The sequence below is a fragment of the Pleurodeles waltl genome, chromosome 3_1, assembly GCF_031143425.1.
Source record: "Pleurodeles waltl isolate 20211129_DDA chromosome 3_1, aPleWal1.hap1.20221129, whole genome shotgun sequence".
NCBI lineage: Eukaryota > Metazoa > Chordata > Amphibia > Caudata > Salamandridae > Pleurodeles > Pleurodeles waltl.
The window spans coordinates 1,354,446,711-1,354,459,253 of record NC_090440.1 but is presented as its reverse complement, the minus strand read 5'-3'; the positions used below and the strand labels follow the sequence as shown (position 1 = coordinate 1,354,459,253).

Below are 12,543 nucleotides of genomic sequence, written 5' to 3'. Positions count from 1 at the left end.
TTGGCCGGCAGGCATATTGCACTACCCTCATCCCAGTCATCCCTCATGGCCCGCCCCTTTCACAACGTAAGGATAATAAACATAGGCCCATATTTATGGAAAGTTAGCGTCGTCGTAGTGTCATTTATTTTGATGCTAAAACTGCGCTAACTTAACGCCACATTTTCACATTTTGACACTAGACCCGTTTAGCGTCAAAATATAGGAGTTAGTGCCATTTATAGGAATAGCCAACCCACCTGGTGTCAATGAGATGCAAGGTAGGCATTCCCTTCCTAATAATGACACTAGCCCCCCCCCCAGCGCCATATTTAACACCCGACGCAGAAACAACGCGTAACTAGGAGGAGGGCCTAAATAATGCCGCTAAGCTCAATTAGCGTCATTATTGAATGCCTGGTCAAATCAGACGTTAAAGTGCAGTTAGGCCTGTTAACATGGAAAAACACATGGAATGGACACATAGGTGCCCACCCCAACCCCCAGCATGACCACCACCCACACCACAGGGAAACTACAGGAGGAGGGAGCCCATCCAGGGTAAGTGTATGTGTGTGGTGTGCCCCTGGGGGCCGCTTACATGGGGCCCCCTGCCTGGCACCTGCTATGTTGGGCTTGCCCTGGGGACACTGGTCCCCTGTGGTGGGCATTGGGGAGGTGGTAATGACTCATGTCTATACTTAGACAGGAATCATTTTTTGGCTGCTTGTGCATTAAAAAATTATGCTACGCTGACTAGCGGCAGATATTTTGCTGCTAATCAGCCTACCGTCATTTGTGACCCACTAGCGCTATTTCCCCTAATGTCATCCCTCACCGGCTAGCATCTTTTTTTGAGACGCTAGCCATTCCTTAGCACTATTGTGCGGCATTTCTTAAATAAGGCGCACAATGGCGTTAGCTCGGTTTAAAAAAAAAACGATGCATTATCTGCATTAGTGCAGTTGTCCGCTATTTTACATAAATATGGGCCATAGTTTATTATCCTTTCGTTGTAACAGGTTTGCAGCTTCTGTTGCTGGCTAGGGGTGGTTGATGCTCCTTCACTATAGTGGAGGAGCCGCCGCTGTTTTCAACCTGCAAAAACACGCTGTGTAGCTCTTTTACAAGGTATGGGAGAATGACTGCATTTGACCTTGTTGCAGGTAATGTTTGCAGTAATATCAGAGAAATCAACAGTAAAAACTGGCCCACCAGGCCATAAACCAGACTCACAAACAACCAAAAGATGACAAAGTTGCCGGGCTGGAGACAGCCTATTGCGCATGTGTGTTTGGCTGGCCCAAGACGGCCGGCCAAATACACATGCACTCTGAGGGGAGTGCAGAGTGCACCCTCTCATCCAGGTCACCCCACAAGGCCCCGCCCATTTTACAAGGATAGGATAATAAACATGGTTTATTACCCTTTCCTTGTGAAAGGGGTTTGCAGCGGTTGCTGCTGGTGGGGGGGTGACACTCCTCCGCCCTAGTGGAGGAGCCGCCACTTGGCATAACCACACACTCCAGTTGTTTTCTCACAGGTAGATCAGTCGGCAAAACTGCTGTTACAGGTAAGTTATTGTTTATCATGCTTAACAGGGAATTCCCTGCCTCTATGGCGCCTGCCTTTAACATCGTATTTGTGCTGTGCACTGTGCAAAGTAAGTAGTATTAAATGCAAAGACCTTGAGGTAATTTTGTAAAAATATGGTAACTTATGTTTGAGGGGGATGTGGAGAATGCTAGTGACAGAGGGTGTGCACAGGCAAATGAAGGAGTGGATTGTGTTGGGTTAGTCTACATTACTTTGAGGTGTTATAACAGCTCCTCTCTCTCCTTTGCAGTGGTGCGGCCGCAGGTAGTGCTGGTGAATGACACCGTTTCAGGATTCATCGGAACAAACGTGGTCCTTCACTGCAGCTTCACAAACCCCCAGCCCAGCGTGAAGATCACACAGGTCACGTGGCAAAAGGCCACCAATGGCTCCAAGACGAACGTGGCCATCTTCAACCCCACCATGGGCACCTCCATCCTGCCACCGTATGTTGACCGGGTGGCCTTTCGAAACCCCTCCTTCCGAGATGGCACCATCGAGCTCTCGCGGCTTGAACTGGACGACGAGGGTGTCTACATCTGTGAGTTTGCAACATTCCCATCCGGCAACCGGGAGAGCCAGCTGAACCTCACTGTGCTTGGTAAGCCTCGCTGTAGCATGTAGTGCTTGGGGGTTCCCTCCCTTGTAGTGCTTGGAAGGCTCTCTCTTAAGTGCTTCGTAATCCTGTCTATCCTGTACGCTGCTTAATTAGACCCCACTCCCTGCAGTGCTGTGAATCCCCATATCCTCGGTGTGTGAGTGTTACAGAGACATGTCTGTCCTTGAGAGCAAGAGAGCTGCCCCTGTACCTGAAAGGAAGAGAGAATTTCCTTGGTCCCCGAGTGGAGAGAGAGTGACCCCGTGTACCTATGGAGAAGCTTTGAGAGTCAGAGACATGCTTCTGTATCAGAGAGAAATATAGAGTCTGTCTTCCCCAGTGAGAGACCATCCCCTGCAGCTGGCAAGAAGAGAGAAGTTCCCTGCCCTTGAACTGGAAAGTCGTGCCTCTGTGCCTGTCAGTACTTGTAAGGAAAAGAGTAGCAGCCTGGCCCTGAGAGAAGCTCTCTACTCCTAAGAGTGAGAGACAATTCCTTGTATCTCACTGTAAGAAAGAAAATCCCTGTATCCAAATCAAAGACAGAAGCTCCTTGTCCTTAAGCGAAACCCAGACTCCTGTCTCTGAAGGGGATGATACAAGACCCTTTCTTTGGAGCCAGAGGAATCTGCGGTCTCTGCATAAAGCAGGACACTCCCTATGTCGTAAATGCTGATGAGGTCCCAAAGTTGACAAAGAGAAACGCTTTCACCTTTGAATAATGATTTTTAGCAAACTGTCTTTTTGTGGTTGAACACCACAAGAGTAATACCTCAAAATTTCTTTGAACTTTGGCCCACAGTTGCTCTCCTCTGCCTGGTATAGTGGATTCCTAAAGCTATCATTTTTATCCTTCTTCTGGGTTCTTGCAGCAAAGCCTACTAACAGCATGGAGAGCGGCCCCAGCCCCATCATTGCCACCCCTGGGGTGGCTCGGAAGATTGTGGTGGCCACCTGCACGTCTGCCAATGGAAAGCCCGCCAGCACCATCACCTGGGAGACCACGCTGAAGGGCGAACCCGAGTATGAGGAGATCAAGAACAGCAACGGAACCACCACTGTGGTCAGCCGGTACCCGCCTGGTCCCAAGCCGCGAGGCCCATCGCCAGACGCTCACCTGCGTCATCAACTACCAGCTGGACCGCTTCACCAAGACCACCACTCTCAACGTGCATTGTGAGTGCGAGACGGGTGCACAAGGGGATGGGGAGAGCATGGTGCAGGGGTGGGAACACAGCTGGGTGTAAGTCAGATAAGGAGTGCACAGGAAGGAAAAAGGCAGAAAGAAACTTAACCATGATACACAGCAAAGTAGCACAGCCCAGGTAATTGTCAGTAGGAAGAACGTTATTGGCATTATTAAAGGTCAGATATAATGTAGGAAAATATGGAATGGCATGGAATTGAACTCTTAGTGTGATTGGAAGCAGGTGAAGCATAGTGAGCAAGAAGGTAAATGATGTCTGTGGGAAGGTGGAATAGTGTGGTAAGCCAAGTAGGTGGAATGGCGCGAGCAGGGAAAGGGTATAATGCTACCAGGAAGGTGGAGCAGTGCGGATAGATTAATGGGGTGGGCAGAAAGAATGAACAGCAGTGTCCTGAGGTGGTAATATTATAAAATAGGAATGGTTTGAATACAAGATTCCACCCTAAAGCGGAAAGTGGCACGCTGAGAACAATTTAGCACCAGTTATTTCATTGTATTATAGAGGATGCAGTGTTTTTTGATTAACTCAGAAGTAAAAACGTGTTTACCACCAGTATGGGCGCAGTTACGGGTCATATAGTGGCTTACCATGGAATATAGTGTAGATGAAAGTATAAGTTGTAGGAACGATATCTCTCGTTGCCTGAATATCTTTAGCTTGAGGTAGAATGGAGTCAAAAAAGGGGTTAAAAATCTGAGGCTCCTTATGTACAGTAAAGGAGGTTTTTACTTTTAGTATATATTGTACATTTCTTCTTGTGTTACAGAGAGGCACACACACTACGTGGGCAAGTCCTTAGTGTGACTTATTATGGCCATATATCCCAGCTCTTACTGGGTAAATTAGGTGAATTAAATCATTTGTTGACTTTAAATGTTTTGAGCCGTAACTGAAACGGCATAGAGTATAGACTAGAATATAAAAGGATATATAGTGCAGCTCATATCATAAAATATGAACAAATTATTATTTAACCGACTGGACTATATTGATCAGGAGGTGGAATTGCATACAGCGGATGGGACACATATATCAGATTCACTTAGGTGCTGCCAAGTTCTAAATATGTCTTTACACTGCCTTAGGTTGCCCTAAAGAGTGGGGCTGAGGAAACAGGGGATGAGGTAAAAAGAAAAACAAAGCTTCCTTATAGATGGAGCAGTCGGCCATTTTTTGCTCAGTAGCGGAACCACCATCGGTGCAGCAGGTGCAGTGGCACCGAGTGCCAGGCACTGAAAAGTCTATTGAGTGTGATGATCTCTATGTTTTAGCATCCCAACAGTAGGCAAAGAGTCCATTTTACTGGGGCCCATGACATCCTTGCTAGCTACTGATTTGCTTGTTGTCCCCGGGGCTCTGCTGAAAGTAGCAGAGCATGATCGGGGCCGGACGGGGTCTGCTAATGATAAATGTCTGGGCTCAGTTATAAATGATTCTGACGGCAGGCACATTATAATGCACAGCCAGTTCTTGCTCGGATTGAAACTGAGGCACGGTGCACACACCCTCCTTCCTGCCTCCACTCCGCAGTGCTTTGAGGCGACTCATGGGTGGCTTTAAACACTATGCAGGCACCCACATACCTCATAGCAGCCTACAACGTGGGATGCTATGAGTCGTGAGGTGGAGCGGAGATTGGTACAACAAATGACACATACAAAATGGCGAAAAATGGGAAATGTGCAAAAGCTATTGTGGAAGTTCAGATTTTCACTCAAAAGCTCATTAGCATAAACATATTTGCATATTTTTTGTATAGTTTTTACAAGGTGTACTTAAGTTTGACTTGAAAAAAAAACTATGCACCTTCACACATCCCTTTTCAACAGTACCCAAATGCAATTGCAGGTACCCCTCCGACCAACCCCTGCACCAAGGTACAGGGCATTACAGGGCTTCATATGATCTCACACCAGGTCAGGAAGCAAAATGTAATTTCTCCCCGGACTAATCAGTTGTCTTTTTCTCTCTTCACCTATCACTTGCTCCTTCCTCCCTGTGTGCCAAAATGTTTCCCCTGTCCCTCTCTCCCATCATGTTTGCATTTGTCACGCCTTCTCACTTTACTCTTTATTCATCCTCTCTCGTCCTCTTATGTTTCTTACCTTTTTTCCACATCTTCATCTTCAACTTTCACCCAATCACTCGCACTCCTGCATTTTCCGTGTGCCCACCGTTCCTAAACCGGACAATGCATTGCCGCCTGTCTCACAAACCACGCACCTTGTGACCTTCTCGCCGTTCATCTTCTCACTTCACTCTACTGTCTTCACATTTCCCACTGGCTCCCGGACATATATTTCCTTCTTTCACATCGCTATCCTTCCTTCAAACCTCCTCTCTGTTGCTCTCAATTCTGTCCTCGCGTGGCGCTCACCCTGCATTGTCCCCTCTAATGCCTTCCTCCTCCTTCTCTCACCTCTTGACCTCGGTTCTCACTAATCACCTTCCTGTGTTCTTCCTTCATATCGTCTTCTATTTCCACCAATCTAATCCCTCTCCATCTTCTGTCTTCTTTGCAATTACCCGTTTCCTTACGCTTTTTTTCCTGTCTTCCCTCTCCATCCACCAATCTCCTTTCTGTTTACATCTCTCCACCAATCGTATTCATCACCAATCACATTCCTTCTGTCTTATTCTTTATCTTTTCTTTCCACCATTCTCCCTTCTCCTCCCTCTCCCATCTTACCTCTCTCACCTTTCCCATCAATATCCTGTTTGGTTCCCTCTCCCACGTCTTGCCTTCTCTTTCTCTTCCCGTCAATCTCCATTTTTCGTTCCTCTCTCAACTCTGATGTCCTATCTCTATTTCAATCTCATCTGTTTACTTCTCCCACATCTTTCTCTTCTCCACCCACTATCTCACGCTATCTACTGATCTTCACTGTTTTCCCTCTCTCAACTCTGGTTCTCGTTCTCTCTTCCAACCAATGTCCCTCAATCACATCTTGCCCCATGCTGTCTTTCCTACCAACCTCTCTCTCATTCTCTCTTTCTACCGCTCCATATACCAATCTGTATTCTGCTTTCCCTCTTCCAACGAATCCATCTCCTCTCTTTTCCCCTCTCCCATATCTTGCCCCCTCTGCCTCCTTCTGCATCCATCCGACTACGCTCTCTGAACTCTGGTCCTTGTTCTCTCTTCAAACCATTTTACTCCCTGTTGCCCTCTCATCTATCTTGTCCTCTCTTCTACCACTTGCCTTTCTCGATCTCATTCTCTTTCTCTCTACCAATCTCTTCTCTGCCACTTTCCTCCATATTTTGCTACTCTCTCTTTCCACTAACCTGCTCCTGCTTCACTCTGTATCATATGTTACCCCCTTTCTCTTTCCTCCAATCTCCATCCCGCCCTCTTTCTCCTCTCACAGATGAGCCTGAAGTCAGCATCGAAGGATTTGATGGGAACTGGTATTTGAAGCGATCAGATGTGAAACTCACTTGCAAGTCTGATGCCAACCCTCCAGCCACCTCGTTCCGCTGGAGAATGTGAGTAGACACCTGATCCATTCCAAGCATTCCTTGACATGGTTTGACTTTCAAGCTGTGCACGAATTCCAACAAAGTCCTGAATGACCCATGGCTGCTTTGTGATAGTGGGCTCTGGGTACTGGTGTCCACGATCACTACTTATGCGTACCAGGAGCGTGGCACTAGCACTCTGTAAGATCCTTGGAGATGATTGCCACTTTTATGTTGGGTGTGAATGAAAGCATGACTCAGGGCCACAATGGGCCTTTATGAAATATATGTATAAATCCATGAACATTTTTCATTTTACTTTGATTGGAAGTGAACATTGGATACATTGAAACCTATTTTCCCCCGTGCTAGCCAATTACATTTGTAAAAAATAGTGTGAGGATAATTTTTAAATCTGAATTTTACATCTGGGATAGTTCATGTGGTCTCTGGGTTCCCATGTATTTGAGTATGGGTCTCTCCTTAGATGCCTATGACAGTGCTGGGAAGACTGACCCTCTCATAGCTGGGGTGCTCGACCTGGGAAAGATCGCCCTCACAAGCAGGTCCCTTTAGATATTGAACACCCAATCCCATGTGACAGCCTTGGCATAGGAGAGAGTCTGCAGCAATGGAAGTGATGCTGAAGTGTCTCAGGAGGTTTATTATTGGTGACAGGACATGCGCCTTGAGAGACTTTGGGGGTTATTACAACTTTGGAGGAGGTGTTAATCCGTCCCAAAAGTGACGGTAAAGTGACGGATATACCACCAGCCGTATTACGAGTCCATTATATCCTATGGAACTCGTAATACGGCTGGTGGTATATCCGTCACTTTACCGTCACTTTTGGGACGGATTAACACCTCCTCCAAAGTTGTAATAACCCCCTTAGTGTAGAGTTAGGGGGTCATTCCAATATTGGCGGGCTCTGCCCGCCAAGCGGAAACCGCCAATTGGCCGCTCCGCGGTCAAAAGACCGCAGAGGCCATTCAGACTTTCCCGCTGGGCCGGCGGGCGCCCGCCAAGGGAGCGCCCGCCGGCCCAGCGGGAAAGGCCCTGCAACACAGAAGCCGGTTCCAAATGGAGCCGGCGGTGTTGCAGGGGTGCGACGGGTGCAGTTGCACCGTCACGATTTTCACTGTCTGCTATGCAGACAGTGAAAATCATGCTGGGGCCCTGTTAGGGGGCCCCACAACACCCGTTCCCACCATCCTGTTCCTGGTGGTAAAAACCGCCAGAAACAGGCTGGTGGGAAGGGGGTGGGAATCCCCAGCAGCGCCGCCATGGAGGATTCTCCCAGCCGGGGGAAATCCGGCGGGAAACCGCCGGACCCGGCTGGTCGACCGCGGCTTTACAGCCGCGGTCGGAATCCCAAATGAAGCACTGCCAGCCTGTTGGCGGTGCTTCCGTGGTCATCCACCCTGGCGGTCGATGACCGCCAGGGTTGGAATGACCCCCTTAGTCATGAAGCACTACCTGGGCCTCTGGTCTGCATACAAGGTTCCTAAGTGTAAGAACCCTGCATAAAGCCTAGACATTGGACACAATATTGATGATATGATGTGCCTTGAGTGTCCTGGTGTTGAGTTAGTCATGAAGCGCTACCTGAACCTTTGGTCAGGACACCGGGTTCCTGGGTGTAACCCCCTTGAGTATGGTCTAGGCAGAGGGCACTGCATGGAGTGGGAAGGACACCTTGACTAGTGACAGTCCTGACGAGTGGTAGAGTTTGCAATAATGAAAATGCTGCGCAAAGCCTCTGAGGGTGCTCGTGAGCGTGGGGCACGTGTGCTAGGAGGACCTGGTGTACTCCGTATCCAGCCACATTGATCACATGGGATGCTGTCCCTCTAATCTCTGTCGAATAAAGATGAACATTTGTGTTATTTCATAAACTGTGTAAAACGTTCACCCGCATTTACCTTGGCACTGACAAACATATGATGCTCATTTTTCTAAATCAGAAAAATTAAAGGCTCAGCAGACAAACCCCCATATCCCCCCCCCCCCCCCCCCCCCCCCCCCGACCATTTAGCAGTTAAGATTTTAAACGTGGGCATGGGATCAAACGCAGATCACCGCAGAGGGTGCATCTGTCTGCTGAGCCATCAGAGTACTCCTTTGGGTGCAAGGAGGCTGATGAGACCCTCGGAAGGATCTAAACCATGTAGGGTGTCTGAGATCCTATGAGGGTCCCATTTTAGAGGCGCTTTGTCGCAGGGAGGATACGAGATGGTACTTGAGCACTTGATATAATTGTCCACGTTCGGCATTGTTCTAGGATCAGTGACGGTGCCGACTTACAGCAGCATACACGAGACGCCAGTAAGAGGAGTCAACAGGATAGAACCACGTGTCACGTGGATGAGCTGCAACTCACTGCATTAATGTGTGTTGGCACCACGTCTGCGGGGCGTGTCTTGGCTGGCACCGTGGGAAGCGCATGCTGACGCCAAAGTCGCATGCCACCTCTCCTCTGCTCAGAGAGAGACATCCATGGCGCTATTGTCGGTGCCCCATAAGCCCCCCACTCTGCCCACCCAGACATTTCCCCTACCTTTATCTCTGCCACGCCGAGCATGTGCCCCATTATGGCCCCTTCTTTTCTCTCCATCTCACCTCGTTAGTGCTCCTCCCACTCAAGTCCGACCCTCTGCCCACCAGCATGTGGTTTACCTGTCACCCTCTTCCTTCCCAGTACCTCACAGCCCCACACTCCCCCTCACTCCAATCCTCCGTTGGCCCTCACTCCATGTCTCCTAAATCTCTGCCCCTCACTCATTCGTTTCACTCGTCCTCTGCCACCATACACGTTTCACTTCCCCTTGCTAAACACTCTGTGCCGCCCACCATTCCCCGGAGCCCTCCCCTCTACGCTTCCCTGACCTCTACCCCTCACCCCACCTTCCGCCGCCCTCTCCGACGTTGCTCTTCCTCCTTCCATCAATCCACCCATCCTCCTCGCGTCACTCCTCCCTTCTCCCTCACTCTGCCCCTCACCACCTCCTCAGTCCACCTCCTACCCCTCCTATCCCTTCACTCCACCCCTCCCCACCTCCCCCCATCTGCTCTCCCCTCTCGCCGCTCGTTAGTGCCAGGCCTGGACGGGAGGCCACATCAGCCGGGCCTTGTCTGGCCGCATCGGCGGATAATGAGGACATTAGGGCCGTGATAAGTGGGCCGTGTCCGCGAGAGGCGCAGGGATGCCGCTAATGGCGGACGCATCCGGAGCCAGGGCCCGGGGCCCCGAATAATGGGCCGCTGTGCGCCTTTTTGTCCTCTTTCTCTTCCAATATCCCTCCTGTCTCTTTCCCATTTCCCCTCAAATTCCTTATTTGTCTCACTCTCTCCGCAGTCTTTGTGTCTCTCTCCTCTTCCTCGTCCCTTTCTCTCACACAGACTCTAGTTCATTCCACCCCGTGCCTCTTTCTCCCACCCCCGACTCTTCTCTCGTTAGCTCACTCTTGTTCGCTCTGTTTCACCCCCGCTTTCTCCTTTGTCACCGCTCCCTACCCTTCTCTTTTTTTTTTCTTTTCAGAATTTTCTCTCTCTTGATCTGGGTCAAAGTCTGATGATGAAAATAAGACTCGGTCCACCTGTCTGAGCTCCGGCGCCCTACCCCACAGGCTGCAGTTGGGCTTGCTTTTCTAAATCCACCCTCTAAGCCACTTGCTAACATTGTGCTTTGCAAACAAACCCATTTTGTTTCGATTTGTTTCTCTTTATTTTGCTTCTTTTTTGTGTGCTCACTTTTTTAAATCTCCTTTTGTTTTTATCATTCATTTTCCTCCAGTTTACCATTGTGCCGTGCTTTGGATTTCTGATCACTCTTCTATTTTATAACATCTTCTTTTCGCTTTGTTTGCCTTTTCCATTTGCCCACCCTTCCTCCTTTCAAAACTCTTCATATTGTTGTCACTTGTTTCTTCTCCATTGTATCCCTTTTTCCTCTATTCCACTCCTTCTCAAAACGTGTGCTCTTTTTTCACTGCCTTCTTCTCTTCACTCTTTCGTCTGCTTCTGTTTTTCTCTTCCTCTTCCCTTCTTTCTCTCTCTTCCCTCCTTTGCATTCTTTTTCTCTTACTTTTCCATTTTTCATGCCCTTCCTAACTTACCCTCCCCAAGTCGCCACTGACGTCCTGTTGCCTCATTCTCACACCTGTCCTGCTCAATCACTCTTGACGTCTCACCCGTTCACTCCTGCCCTTGTGTCATCTCACTCCTTCTGCTTGAGTTCTTACCCTAGCCTTTCTGCCTCCTACCCTCGGTGTCACTGTCTTCTCCCTCACGAGCCCCATCCTGTCTTCCCCCATCAGATAGTCCGTCTTCTCTTTCGCCTTACTAGCCCTCCTCCCTCTGCTCCCTCTGGAAGTCCGCACTCTGTCTTCTTTATTACTCAGCCGCGCTTCCCCAGCTCTAATCCCAGGCCTTCCTGCCCTCATCCTTCACTGCTGCCTTTACAGCCTCCTCCAGGCTCTGTGCGGGGAGGGTTACTCACTCAGATGGCCTTTTCCAGCAATAAATAAGCCTGATTATCTCCATCCTTGCTTTGCGGCCATGAGTGATGGAATGAGACCCTGGAAGCCGAGCAGTGCCAACGTGAAATTTATTCCTACACCCCTCTAATGCTCATTAGGGGCATGGTGATTCACTCCTCAAATGCCAAAAGTAGGATCGAGGCCGGCCTCCCTGCTTAACCTACGACAGCCTCACTCACTTGGACTGCTGGAGGAAAGAAAAACAGCCAATTATCACAGCTCATGCTCAGGGTCGCCTTCAGCTTTCGCCCACAGCTGCAGTGAGAGCCCTGCGCCTTGCTAATGATGATTGCGGAAGGATAGCGCTTACCAGCACAGGTGGTGTGCGAAAGGCTTTACCTCCAACTACTTTAGAGAGGTTGGCATCACTGTCACCTGTATGCAGGGCCACTGGAAGTTTGCAGCAGGGGTAGACCAGATTATATACTAAAATTTGCAGTAAGAAAACATTTTACAGTGTAATATATCACATTGGAATGTAGTATTACTTCAATACTTTAGATACCTGCCATTCTGTAGTATATTTACCACTGGTATGGTGAGCTAAGGATGAAACATACCTCGGGGGATTGAAGGAGGAGCGAGATATACCAGATATACCGGAAACTTTCCACTACCCACAGGAGTATGGGAGACAAAACTGGTCTTATGTGTTTAACTGTCAAAGTAGGTTTAGAAACTCACAGAGGCAATGAGGCGGTGAAGCTGAGATGTGTGTGGGACATGAGCTGCACCCTCTCCTAGTCAGATCAGGTGCAGAGTACAAGAGATGGGTCTTCAATACTCTGGGAAACCTTAGTATGTGCACCTAAAGTCTGAGATATATTGAAGGGCTTTCCAGATTATCAAAGATGGACAAGCGGGTCCTCTGATCAACGTTCTGTGTCTGGCTTGTTGATCTGTTGGTTCAGGATGTTTGACTTTTAGCCTCAGTGCGAACAATGTAGAACACAGCTATAATTTGGGTGCATTGGGTTTCTAATACAACTGAGCCCTGGTGCCACTGCGCCTGCTGCACCATCAACAGCTATACCCCTGGACATCAGTGACCTGTCTTAAAGGGAAGGCTTGAAAACCTTGGATAGGATAACTAAGGCGGAAGACATGTAGTGCCACATGAACTGAGTGTGGGGTCCTGAAATGTGTCCTATCATTTACCAAG

The 12,543-nt window shown here is 48.9% G+C and overlaps 1 protein-coding gene across 1 annotated transcript in view; it reads left to right on the top strand.

Annotated features, from left to right (window-relative positions):
* NECTIN1 (nectin cell adhesion molecule 1) overlaps positions 1–12,543 on the top strand; it is a 451,905-nt gene that overhangs the window by 78,227 nt on the left and 361,135 nt on the right. Inside the window, 4 exon segments of the mRNA XM_069224863.1 lie at positions 1,826–2,176; positions 3,043–3,245; positions 3,247–3,346; positions 6,750–6,867. Coding sequence (XP_069080964.1) covers positions 1,826–2,176; positions 3,043–3,245; positions 3,247–3,346; positions 6,750–6,867 — 772 coding nt within the window.